This window comes from Anomaloglossus baeobatrachus, chromosome 2 (genome assembly GCF_048569485.1).
Source record: "Anomaloglossus baeobatrachus isolate aAnoBae1 chromosome 2, aAnoBae1.hap1, whole genome shotgun sequence".
Lineage (NCBI taxonomy): Eukaryota > Metazoa > Chordata > Amphibia > Anura > Aromobatidae > Anomaloglossus > Anomaloglossus baeobatrachus.
In genome coordinates this window covers 700,334,360-700,348,268 of record NC_134354.1, presented here as the reverse complement: position 1 = coordinate 700,348,268, position 13,909 = coordinate 700,334,360, and the positions used below count along the sequence as shown (strand labels likewise).

Below are 13,909 nucleotides of genomic sequence, written 5' to 3'. Positions count from 1 at the left end.
CTGGATGTCAACTTTAGCACTAAAGCCTGTGATTGGCTGCAGCAGTCAGGTGACTAGAAGAGTCGCCATCAGATGTTTCTCTGACTAAATGCTCTTCTAATTACCGGCGATGTAGAGCGGCATAGACTGGAATCACAGGGCTGACAGCAGGAGAGAAGGCCTCTATTTTTTATTTTGTAAAGAACCGTATCTCTGATCATTGCTGATTGTCTTCTGTTTACCTGGCAATCACTATTAATGGCTGTGGGACAAATCTTAAAGCGCATGAAAAACACCTGTAAGGGTATGTGCAAATGATGTATGTTCAAGAGGATTTTGCCTGGGTCCTACCTGAAAAAGCCACAAAAAAATGAACATTTGCACTGCAATGTGAAAACGACTTGCTGTGCACATGCTCAGTCTTTTGTTACTTCTTTTAAGCAGGTCAGGGCTCACAAATCGTGAAGCAGTTACAAGTAGTAGTATGTTCATTCCACCAAAGAAGCCGCATGTTGATTGTAGTTTAAATTGTAGAAAAAGCACAAAACAAATGAAAACACTGGTGGTGGAGCTGCTGCAAAACACGAGGGCGAAACCAACAGTGAAGCCACTTCAGGAAAAAGCCCAAAGGGCTCTTTCCAAACAGCAAATCTGTCCTGGTCACATCTCCTTGTGCCACGTGTGTAGCCATCAGTGGATCGGACAGATTTGTATTCACTGGAAGTAAACAATGAAGGTTCCCAGCAAATGACTGCAAGTAGTAATAGGATTGTGTATTGTGGTACTTACCACTGGCTTGGAAAGGTTGGAGAGTTGCGCTTCTAGTGCTTTTGTCTCTTCATCTTTCTCTACAAAAAAAAAAAAAATAGTTATTATTGTTGCATGTCCTTAGAAGTAATTTGTAAAATGACCAGATGTGAAATACATTCCATTAAATCAGATATAATCACTATATTAAAGGGAACCTGTCAGGTGCAATATGCAGCCAGAACCACGAGCAGTTCTGGGTGTATATTGCTAATCCCCGCCTAACCGTCCCTGTATCTAGTAGCATACATAAAGAGATCTTTAGAAAATATATTGCGAAAGATCTTTTCTCATATGCTAACAAGGCCAGCGACTAGTCACAAGGGCGTTCGTTCACTTGGCTAGTTGGTCCCTTAATGAACGTGCAGCGCCAGAGGCATGGACGATCTCACCGTTCTTTGCTGCTATTGCCCCAAACGCTGAATTTCTGCTCAGTGCATGATCAGAAGTCCCGGACTTTTAGCCATGCGCAAAATGAAACAGGGTGTACGCGTCCCATCTTCAAACTGGTGTAGTGCACATGATTGGAAGTTCAGGGACGTCCTGATTTTGCGCACTAAGCCGAAAACCTGAGGTGGCAGCAAAGGTGAGCCCGAACATGCCTCTGACGCTGCACATTCATTAGGGTGTTAGTACACCCCTATGGGCATGGTAACATGCTAAGCGGGCTAACTAGCCAAGGAAACTAACGTCCATGCGACTAGTCCCTGACCGCATTAGCAAATTATAAAGAATCTTTAGAAATACTTTCTAAAGATCTCTTTATCTATGCTACCAGATGCTGGGACAGTTAGGCAGGGATTAGCAATATATACCCAGAACTGCATGTGATTCTCGGTGCATATTGCTCCTGACAGATCCACTTTACCCGCATTTGTGTTAGGATAATAGCAATATGCAATGAGGACTTGTCAGATCTCTGGGCATCGCGGGTTTATTAAATGCTTGTATTTACCATGAAATAATTCTGGTGCAACTTTTCTTAGAACTGCACTGTGCAGATCTTCTTACCTATGGAAAGAGGCGAGTACACTGACAACGTGGGGCCACCATTCTCCTCTTGAAAGGCGCCTAAACCTACACAGTATGCATCTGTCCCATCAGAGTTAACAATGTAACACTGAGCAGTGAACAAATCCTTTAGTCATTTAGTTGCTCATGGTCGTAACCATGGACACCTAAGCAGCAATGCCCTGCACATGAGGTAAGAGACATGGCTATATCAGTAGAACTCTACTACATTTCTAATTGGAGGTATTTGCTAATATTATTATCCCTTCTACATATTGAGAGATGTGAATACCCCTTTAAGTTTAGACTTCTTTATCTGAATGGTGAAAACCTGCAAAATCAAACACAGCCCAAACACAAGCGTTGTTATGATTCAGTGACCGAGGAGGATCAAAAAAAGGACAAAGGGGGCGTGGCCTGGCAATGGAGGAGTGAGGACACTGATCACTCTAGCTCCCGTGCCCGGAATGGCCCTAGACCCATGATAAAGCTACACACCCTGCTCCAAACACATTCAATGCCGGCCAGAAAGAAGAGGGATTACAGCAGAGCGAGGAGTGACCACCCGGTGCCTTCCCCTGCAAGTATTCAGAGATTTCTTAGGAGCTCGGGCCTGGCTACGTCGGACCCCAAAATGGCGACAGCGTCCTCTCCAGCTACAGCCCCTCCATCTACCAGCGGGGAGGAGACCCGACATACAGAACGGCCGCAGGCACCCGGGACCTCCGCAGTAGACATAGCCTCTCAGAGACCAAGCAGCGGTGAGCAGCAGCCCAGCCTCAGCAGAGAGACACAACAGGAGGGAAATCCCCTCTTACCTAAGATGGCCGCGCTGGACGGAGGTTCACTTCATCAGCCGATGGAGCAGGAGAACGGCAAACAGGACACACAGGACAGGGGTAAGATACAGGGAAAACCCCTGCTGCCTCAGCGATCGCAGTCCACACCAGCAGCAAAAGCAGCAGTTATGCCACTGCAGCCCCAGCAGCCAGAGCAGACATCCAGCTCCCCTGCCATAGCTCCTGCACCAACGGAGCTGGAGAGTGCTCCTGGTGCTCAGAATAAACACTCTGCTGCTGCCACCTATCTCACTGGCAATACACCTGGCCCTGCACTGTGTGACCCCTTGCTGGCTCCATACATGCAACACCCTGGACGGGTAACATTGGGACTTCCTCTTACACTGCCAGATATGTCAGGCAGTGCCTTATCACAAGAAACCCCTTCCTCCCCAGAAAGAGGCACAACTCCTGTTGCTCTCAGATCTCCTCCACACAGCCTCACAGATGGAGATGCACAAATGGATACTCAGGAGGACTGTGTATGGGATGACCTTAAGGCACGAATTAGATCCATACCAACTAGAGAAGAAATGGAAAACTACATAACTAGATTAGAGGCCTCATATAAAGCAGAGTCAGCGTCTATAAAAGGAGAGGTGCAACAGTTAAATGAACGCATGGCAACCTCTGAATCCTGCACGGCTTCTATCTCAACACAACTAGCTTCTCAAGCACAGGCCCTGTCTACGCAAGCTCTTCAGATTGAGCATTTGACAGGTCTGCTTGATGACTTAGAAAATAGGGGTAGGCGAAACAATATTAGGGTAAGAGGTATCCCTGAGTCCCTTGCCCCCCAAGATCTGGATGAATCTCTAAGGCGCCTATTCAACTCCATATTAGGCCTCCCACGAGACTCTCGTCTGGAACTGGATAGGGCACACAGATCCCTGGGCCCTAAACCAGTAGAAGGCTCCAACCCACGGGATGTCATTTGCAGAGTGCATAAATATAAAAAAAAAGAAGAGATCTTAAACAAGGCTCGACAGAAGGACCCCATTCTGTTTAAAAATACACCAGTCCAACTGTTGCCAGATTTATCCCGTCATACACTACAAAAACGCAAAGTCCTGAGACCCCTCCTGGATGCCCTCCGACAAAGGAATATCTTATACTCATGGGGATTTCCATTCAAACTACAGGTCCGACATGCTGGACTCCTACATGTGCTTCATTCTTTGAAAGATCTTCCAAGCTTCTGCACGGCCCTTGAGATACCTATTGTACACATTCCGGTTACAGACTGGCCTTATGTCCACGGTACCTTTGGGATGGAGGCTAATGTCCCCCTGCCACAACGGGATGGGGCACGTAGGAGGAATCGAGGCTCGCAGCGAAGAAGAGAAAAGGAGTCTATCCCTTTTGCCTCATCTGGAGACTCAGTTTATTGAGTTTATTGTTCCTTTCCCATACAGGCCTATGTCCGGCGCTTTGTGTGAAAAATGGTCTATAGAGATCCACGTAAAATGGCTTGGGGATAAAATATTGTCCTGATATATCTCATTATTTCACATGCCAGATAGTTATCCTGGGCTAAACATCCTTTAAAGGGATAAACGTTTTAATGTTTAGAGGTTTAAATGGTTACTAAGCTATTCAGGAATTGATGGAGCTAGGTGTGTTGCTGTTTTATTCAGATTTCAGTACTTTGTACAATTCTTAAACTGGGTCGTGGGTCGGTCCGGAAGGAGCAGACCTCCGTTGAAAGCCTACTTCCCACTGGGGGTCTACACACTGCGGGCAGGTGTAGATTATACTAACCCCCCGATTGTTGATTTACCTGTACTTTTCCTTTTTTGCGCCTTCTTTGTCTCTTGATAGACTATCCTATCTATCTTACACATCTTATCTTCTCTGAGGCCCCCCCCTTTTTTCCCTTTATTTATTTTTTTTTTTTCTTTTTCTTCTCTCTTCTCTCTCTTTTCCTTTTCTTTTTCTTTTCCTCTCCTCCTTCTCTCTCCCCGTTCTCTCCTTCCCCACTTCTTCTCTATCTTTGTCCACTTCTCTTTGTCTCCCTTCCCCTATCTTTCCCGGATCCCTTCACGCTCTCTGAAGCCCTTGGACCAACATGACCACCCTCAATTTTTGCTCTATTAACATACGGGGTTTTAATACTCCTCAAAAGCGCTCACAGGTCCTGTATTCTATGCACAAAAAAAAGGTTCAGATTCTTCTATTACAGGAGACGCATTTTAAGAAGGATCATGTACCCATACTACGAGATAGATTTTATCCAGTATGGTTTCACAGCGTTAACCCAGAGGCCAGATCTAAAGGAGTATCGATTGCACTCCATAAACACTTAGTGCACACCATAGTCGACTCCTGTATAGACGAGCAGGGTCGTTATATATTTCTTAAATTGAAGGTCGCAAATTCGACGTTTACAATCGCAAACTGGTACCTACCTAACACTAATCAGATCTCTACCTGTAGGGCCCTTCTGACGCAGTTATCTGATTTTGCAGAAGGGACATTGGTGGTTGGCGGTGACTTCAATTTTACTCTAGACCCAGCCATGGACTCCTCCTCTGGACGAGGCAGTGTCCGCACCAAGGAACTTAGTGCCCTAAAGCGGACTTTTCACGCCCTCCGACTGATTGATGTATGGAGAATCCTAAACCCTCAAGGTAAGGACTACACATATTATTCCCCACCACACAATTCATACAGCAGGATAGACCTTTTTCTGGTAAGCCACGGAGCGTTGGCTTGGCATCCCATTACAGAGATAGGGGAAATTTTTTGGTCCGACCATGCCCCAGTCTACCTTTCCCTTCAGGTACCCTCCCTCTCCCAGCGCTCATGGACCTGGAGGTTAAACAACAATTTACTCAAAGACAATCTCTGCCTAACGGAGTTGAGAGATTCAATCGACTCCTTCACGCAAATCCATAGTTCTGACCCAACTTCTCAGCCTACCCAATGGGAGACCTTGAAGTGTGTCTTACGTGGAATACTGATTAAGCACGGCTCTAGGATCAAGAGGGAAAGAGCTAAAGAGATTGATAACTTGTTAACACAGATCCATGAGTTGGAAAATACACATAAACTGACACGTACCCCCACAGTTCTGGCTGACCTCGTCCTTAAACGAACTAACCTAAAAACCCTATTGGACCAGAAATTTCTCTACCATAGAGAGAGAGTCAAAAATTTTTATTATAATTCATCTGACAAATGTGGTCGTCCTTTGGCACGACTGCTGCATCCCCGGGCCAACACCTCATACATTCCATGTATCAACACCAAAGGAGACAAAACATATGATCCAACAGAGATCCTGGAGGTCTTTCGGTCCTACTACAAAGACCTATATAATATTAAAGGGCAGTATGCAGAGCTCCCACCCACTGACCTGGCAGACAAAATCGGGAGATATATACAAGAGACAGCCTTGCCCCCCCTAGATAGCAATGTTATAGAGATCCTGGAGGAGGATATATCAGAATCCGAAATCTGTAACGCAATTCAAATTACTCCTTCAGGTAAATCCCCTGGCCCTGACGGGTTCACCCCGGCTTTTTACAAATTGCTTAAGGACCAATTAGCCCCGATAATGGCCAAAACATTTAATTCTATTGATGAAGACATAAAGCTAACCCCCCAGTCTCTGGAAGCACACATTAGCGTGATCCCCAAACCGGGGAAAGACCCATTATTAGCTGCAAGCTATCGCCCTATCTCATTATTAAACGTGGATCTAAAACTCTACTCTAAGATTTTGGCTGATAGATTGTCCCCTTTTCTGCCCTCCGTTATTAACACAGACCAGGTGGGGTTTGTCAAGGGCCGCGAAGCAAGAGACAATACAATTAAAACTTTGTCTCTTATTGCTAAAGCTAAAAACAATTCGATCCCGCTGGGTCTCCTAGCCATCGATGCTGAGAAAGCCTTTGACAGAGTCCATTGGGGATTTCTGAGGGCAGCATTGGGTCAGTTGGGACTGGGACCCCGATTTATACAGAAAATTGGCGCTTTATATGATAACCCAACCGCTAAGGTCAGGGTTAATGGGGCTTTATCCTCCTCCTTCGCTGTACGAAACGGGACCAGACAAGGCTGCCCCTTATCCCCGCTTTTGTATGTAGTCATCATGGAACACTTAGCTAACGCTCTCAGGGGGAATAGTAATATCAAAGGACTCAAGATCGGGGATGCCCATCATAAAATTGCATTATATGCAGATGATCTCCTGTTATACATCTCTCAACCTCATATATCGATCCCGTCTATAATGATGGAATTTGAACGATTCGGCCTCCTTAGTAACTTTAAAGTTAATCTATCAAAATCAGAAGCCTTAAATATCTCTTTGACCCAAACTGAAGTTTCCCGGGCAATGTCTAACTTCCCATTCAAATGGAGACCTTCGGCCATTAAATATTTGGGTATTTCAATCCCAGCGGACCTCTCCAAACTATATACACTTAATCACTTACCACTACTAGAAGGTACAATCAAGAACTTAAAGTCTTACGGGGGACTGAAATTGTCTTGGATGGGCAGGATGAATGTCATTAAAATGGATATCCTGCCACGCTTTTTGTACTACTTTCAAACCATCCCCATTTCTCCTCCCAGTAGTTTTTTTCGTACCCTTCAATCTGCTATTATCCGATTCATATGGGGTAAAATTAAACCAAGAATCAACTTACGCACTCTTACCCTTCCAAGGGAGTGTGGAGGAGCAGGCCTTCCTAACTTCAGAGTCTACATGCAGGCTGCAGCCTTGACCCGTATATTAGACTGGCATTTCAACAGTGACTCTAAGCAATGGATACGGGTAGAGCAAGAAGGACTGGAGATTCCTCTCAAACACCTCCCGTGGATACCTCCTTCAGATCTTCCTAACGTGGGGATGCTTTCAAATTTTATCAAAGAAACGCTCAAAGTTAGTCACATAGTATCCAAAAAAATGTCGCCTTCACAGTCAGTTAGTCCCCTCGCTCCCTTATTCTACACTCCATCATTTCACCCTGGATATAAACAGAGAAGCTACTTCGGCTGGAGGGCGGAGGAAGACATCCGCTGGGGGCACATACTGATTGATGGTAAATTACCCTCATTCCAAACCTTTCGGACACTGCTTCCGTCTAGAGGTTCACAATGGTTGGAGTTTCTCCAACTACGGGCATTTGTCTCTCCGGGGAGAACAGCTGATCGAGTCCGAGGCACTTGTAGTGCCTTTGAGGAACTGTTTACTAAAAATAGCCCGCCTGAACACACAGTCTCCCTTCTGTACAATATTCTTATCAGAGTTGGGGTCTCAGGCAAACGAGGCTACCAATTGGCTTGGGAAAAGGAGCTGAAGCAACACTTCTCTCCCGATGAGTGGAAGAAATGTTTCTTATTTACTCATAAATTGTCAGTCCCGTGCTCTGCAGAGGAGAAAAATTTTAAGATTTTGACACGTTGGTACCAGTTTCCGTCTAAACTACATATTATATTCCCTTCAGTATCTGCGATGTGCTGGAGATGTGGGCAAGATGTCGGTACTATGACGCATATCTGGTGGGAGTGTGATGGAATAAAACAGTTTTGGGGAAAGGTTCTTGCTAATTATCAGCTTATAACTGGGAAAGCAGTGAATAACTGCCCCAAGATAGCCCTCCTCTCTATGTTACCACACTCAATCGCTTATCATAAGAGAGACATACTCCGCTTCTGCCTGGCGGCGGCGCGCTCCGTCATACCTAGGTACTGGAAGTCCTCCACGATCCCTCCTATCTCGGAGTGGTACTCTGAAATGGCAAACATATATAGGATGGAGGAGCTCTCTGCCGACATTGCGGGCACTGGAGACAAATTTTGCAGGACCTGGGGAGAATGGATCCTATTTAAAGATTCTCCAGATTTTGTTAAACTGTTTTGATGGAGCCATAACATCTTATTAGATTGATGGAGTAAAGCTTGGTTAGGGTGAACCGGATGAGAATGTAGGATCACCTGATTCTCATACGATAGAGAGTGCCCCTCCCCCACCCTAATAAAATCAAACTACCCACCATTTCCCTTGTGTGTCTGCCTTCGTCTTCCCAGCTTACTCACGCTGCTACCTACCTCTCCCCCACTTCCCCTTCTAATTCCCTCCCTTCTCCCCCCTTTCTTTCCTTTTTTTTTTTTTTTCTCTTCTTTTCTTCTTCCCTCTCTCTCTCTTCTCTTCTCCTTCCCTTTTCCTGGGTTCTCGCTGGAATCCAAGTTGAAGAGGCTTATTGAGGATTATAGATGAAAAGTGCTCACTATTCGGTCAAATCGAGATCGAGACAGATTGAAAAAACATGATTTCTTTACTATGCAATTTATAAAAAGTTTGACATGTCAGTCATTCAGTTTCACATGCTGTTTATGTATAATATGATATGTTTACAATAAAAATAGATTGAACATAAAAAAAGGACAAAAACTCAGAAACCCAAAAAATAACCAGAGTGGCTCGAACCTTAACGGACTGCAGACCTAATACTGACACCCAACTAGAAGTAGCCATGGGGCGTGCCTACGATGACCTGGTCGCCTCGACAAAGCCGGAGAATTAAATATTCTTACAGAGAGAAATATTGGAAAAGCTAATCTGCCTCGGAGCAGTCCCCAAAGATATAGATAGCCCCCCACATGTAAAGACTACAGTGATATAGGAAAACACAATACGTAGCTAGAGAATAGATTCAGCAAAGATGAGGCCCAAACTATCTGCATAGGAAGGGATAGGAAAAAGCACTGACTGCAGCCGTATAAACCCTAGTAAATACCAGCACGCCTGATATGGAAAAATACTGAGCCTACACAGGCTCTCCCCCACTATATCAGTACTCTGATGTTACTGGGATCCAAGAAAAACACTGATATAGAGGAGGGAGTGAATTTAGTACCAAGCATGACAAAACACCATACATAGTAGAACATGGAACACAATTATTCCCTACAGGGAATGATCCAACTCCACCAAGAACTCCACATAGGCAAAATAACAAGAAAGTGAAAACCATAAGCAAAGGTACAAGGACCAACTTATTCGAGAGGAGTTCTGGTAGACACAGAGAAAAGGGCTGGTTTCAGAATGTCCTTAGCACACAGGATATACACTGAGCACCGGCAAGGAACAGGAGGAAACTACTCTGTTATATAGCCCCAATCCGAATGACCCGATTGCCAATCCTCCTCAGTTGTCTGTTTCCCATTCAGCAAGTCAACTGCACTACCAGCACTGACCACAAGAGGGAGCCCCAAATTGGAATCTAATTCAAATGTATTCACAACAAGCGTGAAACCGTTTGGTACTTGCCATAAATATAAATATTTTTACCTGTTGTAAATGCCGCTGTTTTCCTGAACCGGTCACTTTTTTTCTTTTAGTCCTGCACCTCTCTTCCCTGTTTATAAATCTACATTTTATTTATTTAAGCTAACTGGGTATGGTCCTCAATAAGATGACCAGAGAAAAGCGTTAATAACCCCACCCAATTGGATAAAAATGAAAGGGAAAATGGGTGCTTAAATCAGGAAAAGTAACAAAAAAAAACAAAACAAAAACAAAAAAACAACAATGTCGGATTCAAGAGAGCAGCAGGAATTACATCAGGTGAAAACATTTATGTCAAGTGCCATGTTGCTGCACAGTGTATAATATTGTTCTAGTACATAATTCTTTCCGCATTTTCAATAATCAGAATTACCTTGTATTTCTGTTTCTACCTGGGATGAATTCTTTCCTTTCTGTTTATTCTTGGATTGTCCTGTATTTAACCCCGGACTATTCTGCCCTTTAATAATCCCATTAGACTCATTGACCGGAGACGTGCTCTTCTTGGGTGAATAGGGAGGGCTGTTCAGCTTGTCTTTCTGTGCACCATGTCTATCTTTCAGTTTCTTCTGCAACCGTTCATGAATTTTACTTGATCTCTCATCCCGAAGTCCGGACCTCCCGTGAGTGGAGAGCGCATCTGCGAGGTACCAAGAGGAAAATATTACAGGTTATACCCAATGCCAGAATAAAATCGTACTAGGTATTCTTTCCTAATATCCAGAACCCGAATATTCACTAATGTTTTGCTTATCTACACATTCCCACTGTGGTGATTGATGCAGAAGGAGGAATGGGAGCCTATACAATACACTGGGTCCTATGTAGCCATGAAACCCTAAACAGGTTAGGCACCAATGAAAAAACATTCATAGAAGCCATCAAATATCCATTTTGCCCACTGTGGCCAAGTGACCGGATGCAACCCTTCTTCAGGATGAGGATTGAATGCCTTAGACAGGTTTAAAATACTAATGGAAATAATGCTAACGCTATTTTTGACTTGCTTCGGGTCTCATCTAGTCTCCATTGGTCTCCGCTTCCTCGTCCTGTCCTCGATAAACCAACAATGCTTCTGCAGCCAATCACTGACTGGCGGTGTTCACTGCTACGACCAGCAATCGGCTGAGCAGGCATTTCTTGCGTGCCAAGGACGTGGAGACTTGTGATTGGCTGAGCAGGCATTTCCGGTGTGTCAAGGACGTGGAGACTAGTCATTGGCTGAGCAGGCATTTCCGGTGTGCCAAGGACGTGGAGACTAGTGATTGGCTGAGCAGGCATTTCTGGCGTGTCAAGGACGTGGAGACTAGTCATTGGCTGAGCAGGCATTTCTGGCTTTTTCTGGGGTGTTGAGGAAGTGGAGATTAGTGGGGGACCAGGTGATCAGGGCCAAGGATAGGGATATTTATTAATTTAGGCCAGTCTGAGGAATTAAAAAAACAAAACTCTGAGTTTCCCTTTAAGGATAAGTGTGAATTCATGGTGCTAGGACACCGAGGGAGACAAGACGGGATATAATTATAGTGTAACATATGCCGTAAATTCCAAATACTGTCAACACATTAATATTAATGAGGCCCATCTGTGGGTGTCAGCCATGTAGTGATTACATAATGTACATCCAAATGTGTGAACTACCTTCTGCTTGCAATGTACATGTTCATCTAGTGGTGATGACAGTATAACAGACTCCAGATCACATAATCACGACAGATATGATGCCCACCTAAAGCTGCAGCTACACATTCACATTTCCTTCCTGGATGAGTGCCAGCCGACGAGACTACACTGCAATCAACTCTTGTTTAAAGGCCCTTTTTACACAAGCGAACTGTATGCTAACTGTATGGTAACTACTGAAGAGGGTCCAGGGCCGGCTCCAGGTTTTTGTGGGCCCCGGGCGGAAGAGTCCCAGTGGGCCCCATAAACACGCAGACACACACACATACACAGATACGTACATATATTTAAAGACAAACTCACAAAATACATACAGACAAATCTATACAGTCATATACACTGACATACAGAGATACACATCATACATGCCTACAGACAGACACACACAGCTCTGCTGCATACAGACACACACACTGCTCTGCTGCATATAGACACACACTCTGCTCTGCTGCATACATACGGACAGAGACACACACACACACACTGCTGCTGCATACATACATACAGACACACACATACTGCTCTGCTGCATACATACATACAGACACAGCACTGCTGCATACATACAGACACACTCACACTGCTCTGGCGGCTTTTCCTCTTTTGAAAAAGCCGGCCGCCCATTATTCAATCTCATTCACTGCTTCCCCCGCCCACCGGAGCCTATGATTGGTTGCAGTCAAACCCGCCCCCACGCTGAGTTACAGCTGTCTCACTGCAACCAATCACAGCCGCCGGTGGGCGGGTCTATATCGTGCAGTACAATAAATAATTAAAAAAAAACGGTGTACGGTTCCCCCTAATTTTGATACCAGCCAAGGTAAAGCCACACGGCTGAAGGCTGGTATTCTCAGAATGGGGAGCCCCACGTTATGGGGAGCCCCCCAGCCTAAAAATATCAGCCAGCAGCCGACCGGAATTGCCGCATCCATTAGATGCGACAGTCCCGGGACTCAACCCAGCTCATCCCAAATTGTCCTGGTGCGGTGGCAATCGAGGTAAGAAGAAGTTAATGGCAGCAGCCCATAGCTGCCACTAAGTCCTAGGTTAACCATGGCAGGCGTCTCCCTGAGATACCTTCAATGATTAACCTGTAAGTGAAAGTACACCCAAAAAAATCCTTTATTTGGAATAAAAGACAAAAAAACCCACCCTCTTTCACCACTTTATTAAAATCCCCAGCTCTCCAGGGCCCCGGCATTTGCCTGGGTATGCCGGGTGCTGACGCTGGCCCTGAGAGGGTCTCTGGTGAAAACAGGTCATCACCTAAGGACCTGCAACGATCGGAAGAACTGGGAATTGCAGTCTGCATATGCCCAAATACTGCTCCAATCATTCCCTATGGAGCTGCGGAGAGCTGTATTCGGCTTTTTCCAGCAGCCTCAGAGGATGAATGGAGTGGCGGTCAGGAATGAACAGAGAATCCATTCTAATAAAAGTTGCCTGTCGGGGGATAAAAATCCCCCCCTTTGCTAATTAGTGAGTGATCAGAGCGGTTGGACCCACACTGACTAATAAGTTATCACCAATCCTGCGGAGAAGTGATTTTACGCAGTTTTCATAAGAGAACTCCTGTAATACAATTGTTTGTCCCTCATATAATGGGCAACACATTCCCCACTGAGATGTGCAGCCGACTATTTGGTAGGCTACAGAAACACTTGCTACTCATTACTTCCAGGTTTGCACAGGTCAACGATCAGCAATAAGGCTTACTTAACTACATTTTCAGCACATCATTGGTTTGTATAAAAGGGTCAACCCTGTAAAATAAGTCGATCATCAATTTTCTCGATATAAATCACATTCATTACAATGAAGATCTCTTAAATCTGATGAGGCTGGTGTACTTGCTTTGAAAATCCATGTCAAAATGGCTCTATATTGCAGATGATATTAAAATGAGCATTTTATGAGTCCACTATGAGTGAGGGAGCTCCTGAGTTCAAGTGGATTCAATGCATTCCGACATGCATTATCAAAGTATGTACACCAGCCTCATCAAGTCTAAGAGATTGGTTTACTATTGGATACATTTTGTTTTGTGAAATCCGGTGACAAATCTGCTTTAAAGCAAAAATGACAGCCGATACATGTTGTCCGATACAGAATGCATCAGGCACTGGCTGTGTGATTTCAGCCATGTACGTTTCATGCTACATCGTTTCAGAGAATAACACACTTTAATAGCCGGCCAGGGAGCAGGAGGCATGGGCAGGCTAGTCCCTGGTGGCATTTTTCAGCCTACTGCCCAGGAATGACAGGGACCTGCCTGTCCGACTAGACTCCC

At 44.9% G+C, this 13,909-nt stretch overlaps 1 protein-coding gene across 6 annotated transcripts in view; it reads right to left on the bottom strand.

The window, feature by feature from the left end:
• Positions 1 to 13,909, bottom strand: part of FNDC3A (fibronectin type III domain containing 3A) — a 356,645-nt gene that overhangs the window by 74,396 nt on the left and 268,340 nt on the right. For all 6 annotated transcript variants that reach the window (XM_075337265.1, XM_075337266.1, XM_075337267.1 and 3 more), the window contains 2 exons: positions 10,313 to 10,579; positions 769 to 827 (listed from right to left, as the gene is read on the bottom strand). In XM_075337265.1, the coding sequence (XP_075193380.1) occupies positions 769 to 827; positions 10,313 to 10,579 (326 nt within the window). The remainder of the gene's footprint in view (positions 1 to 768; positions 828 to 10,312; positions 10,580 to 13,909) is intronic.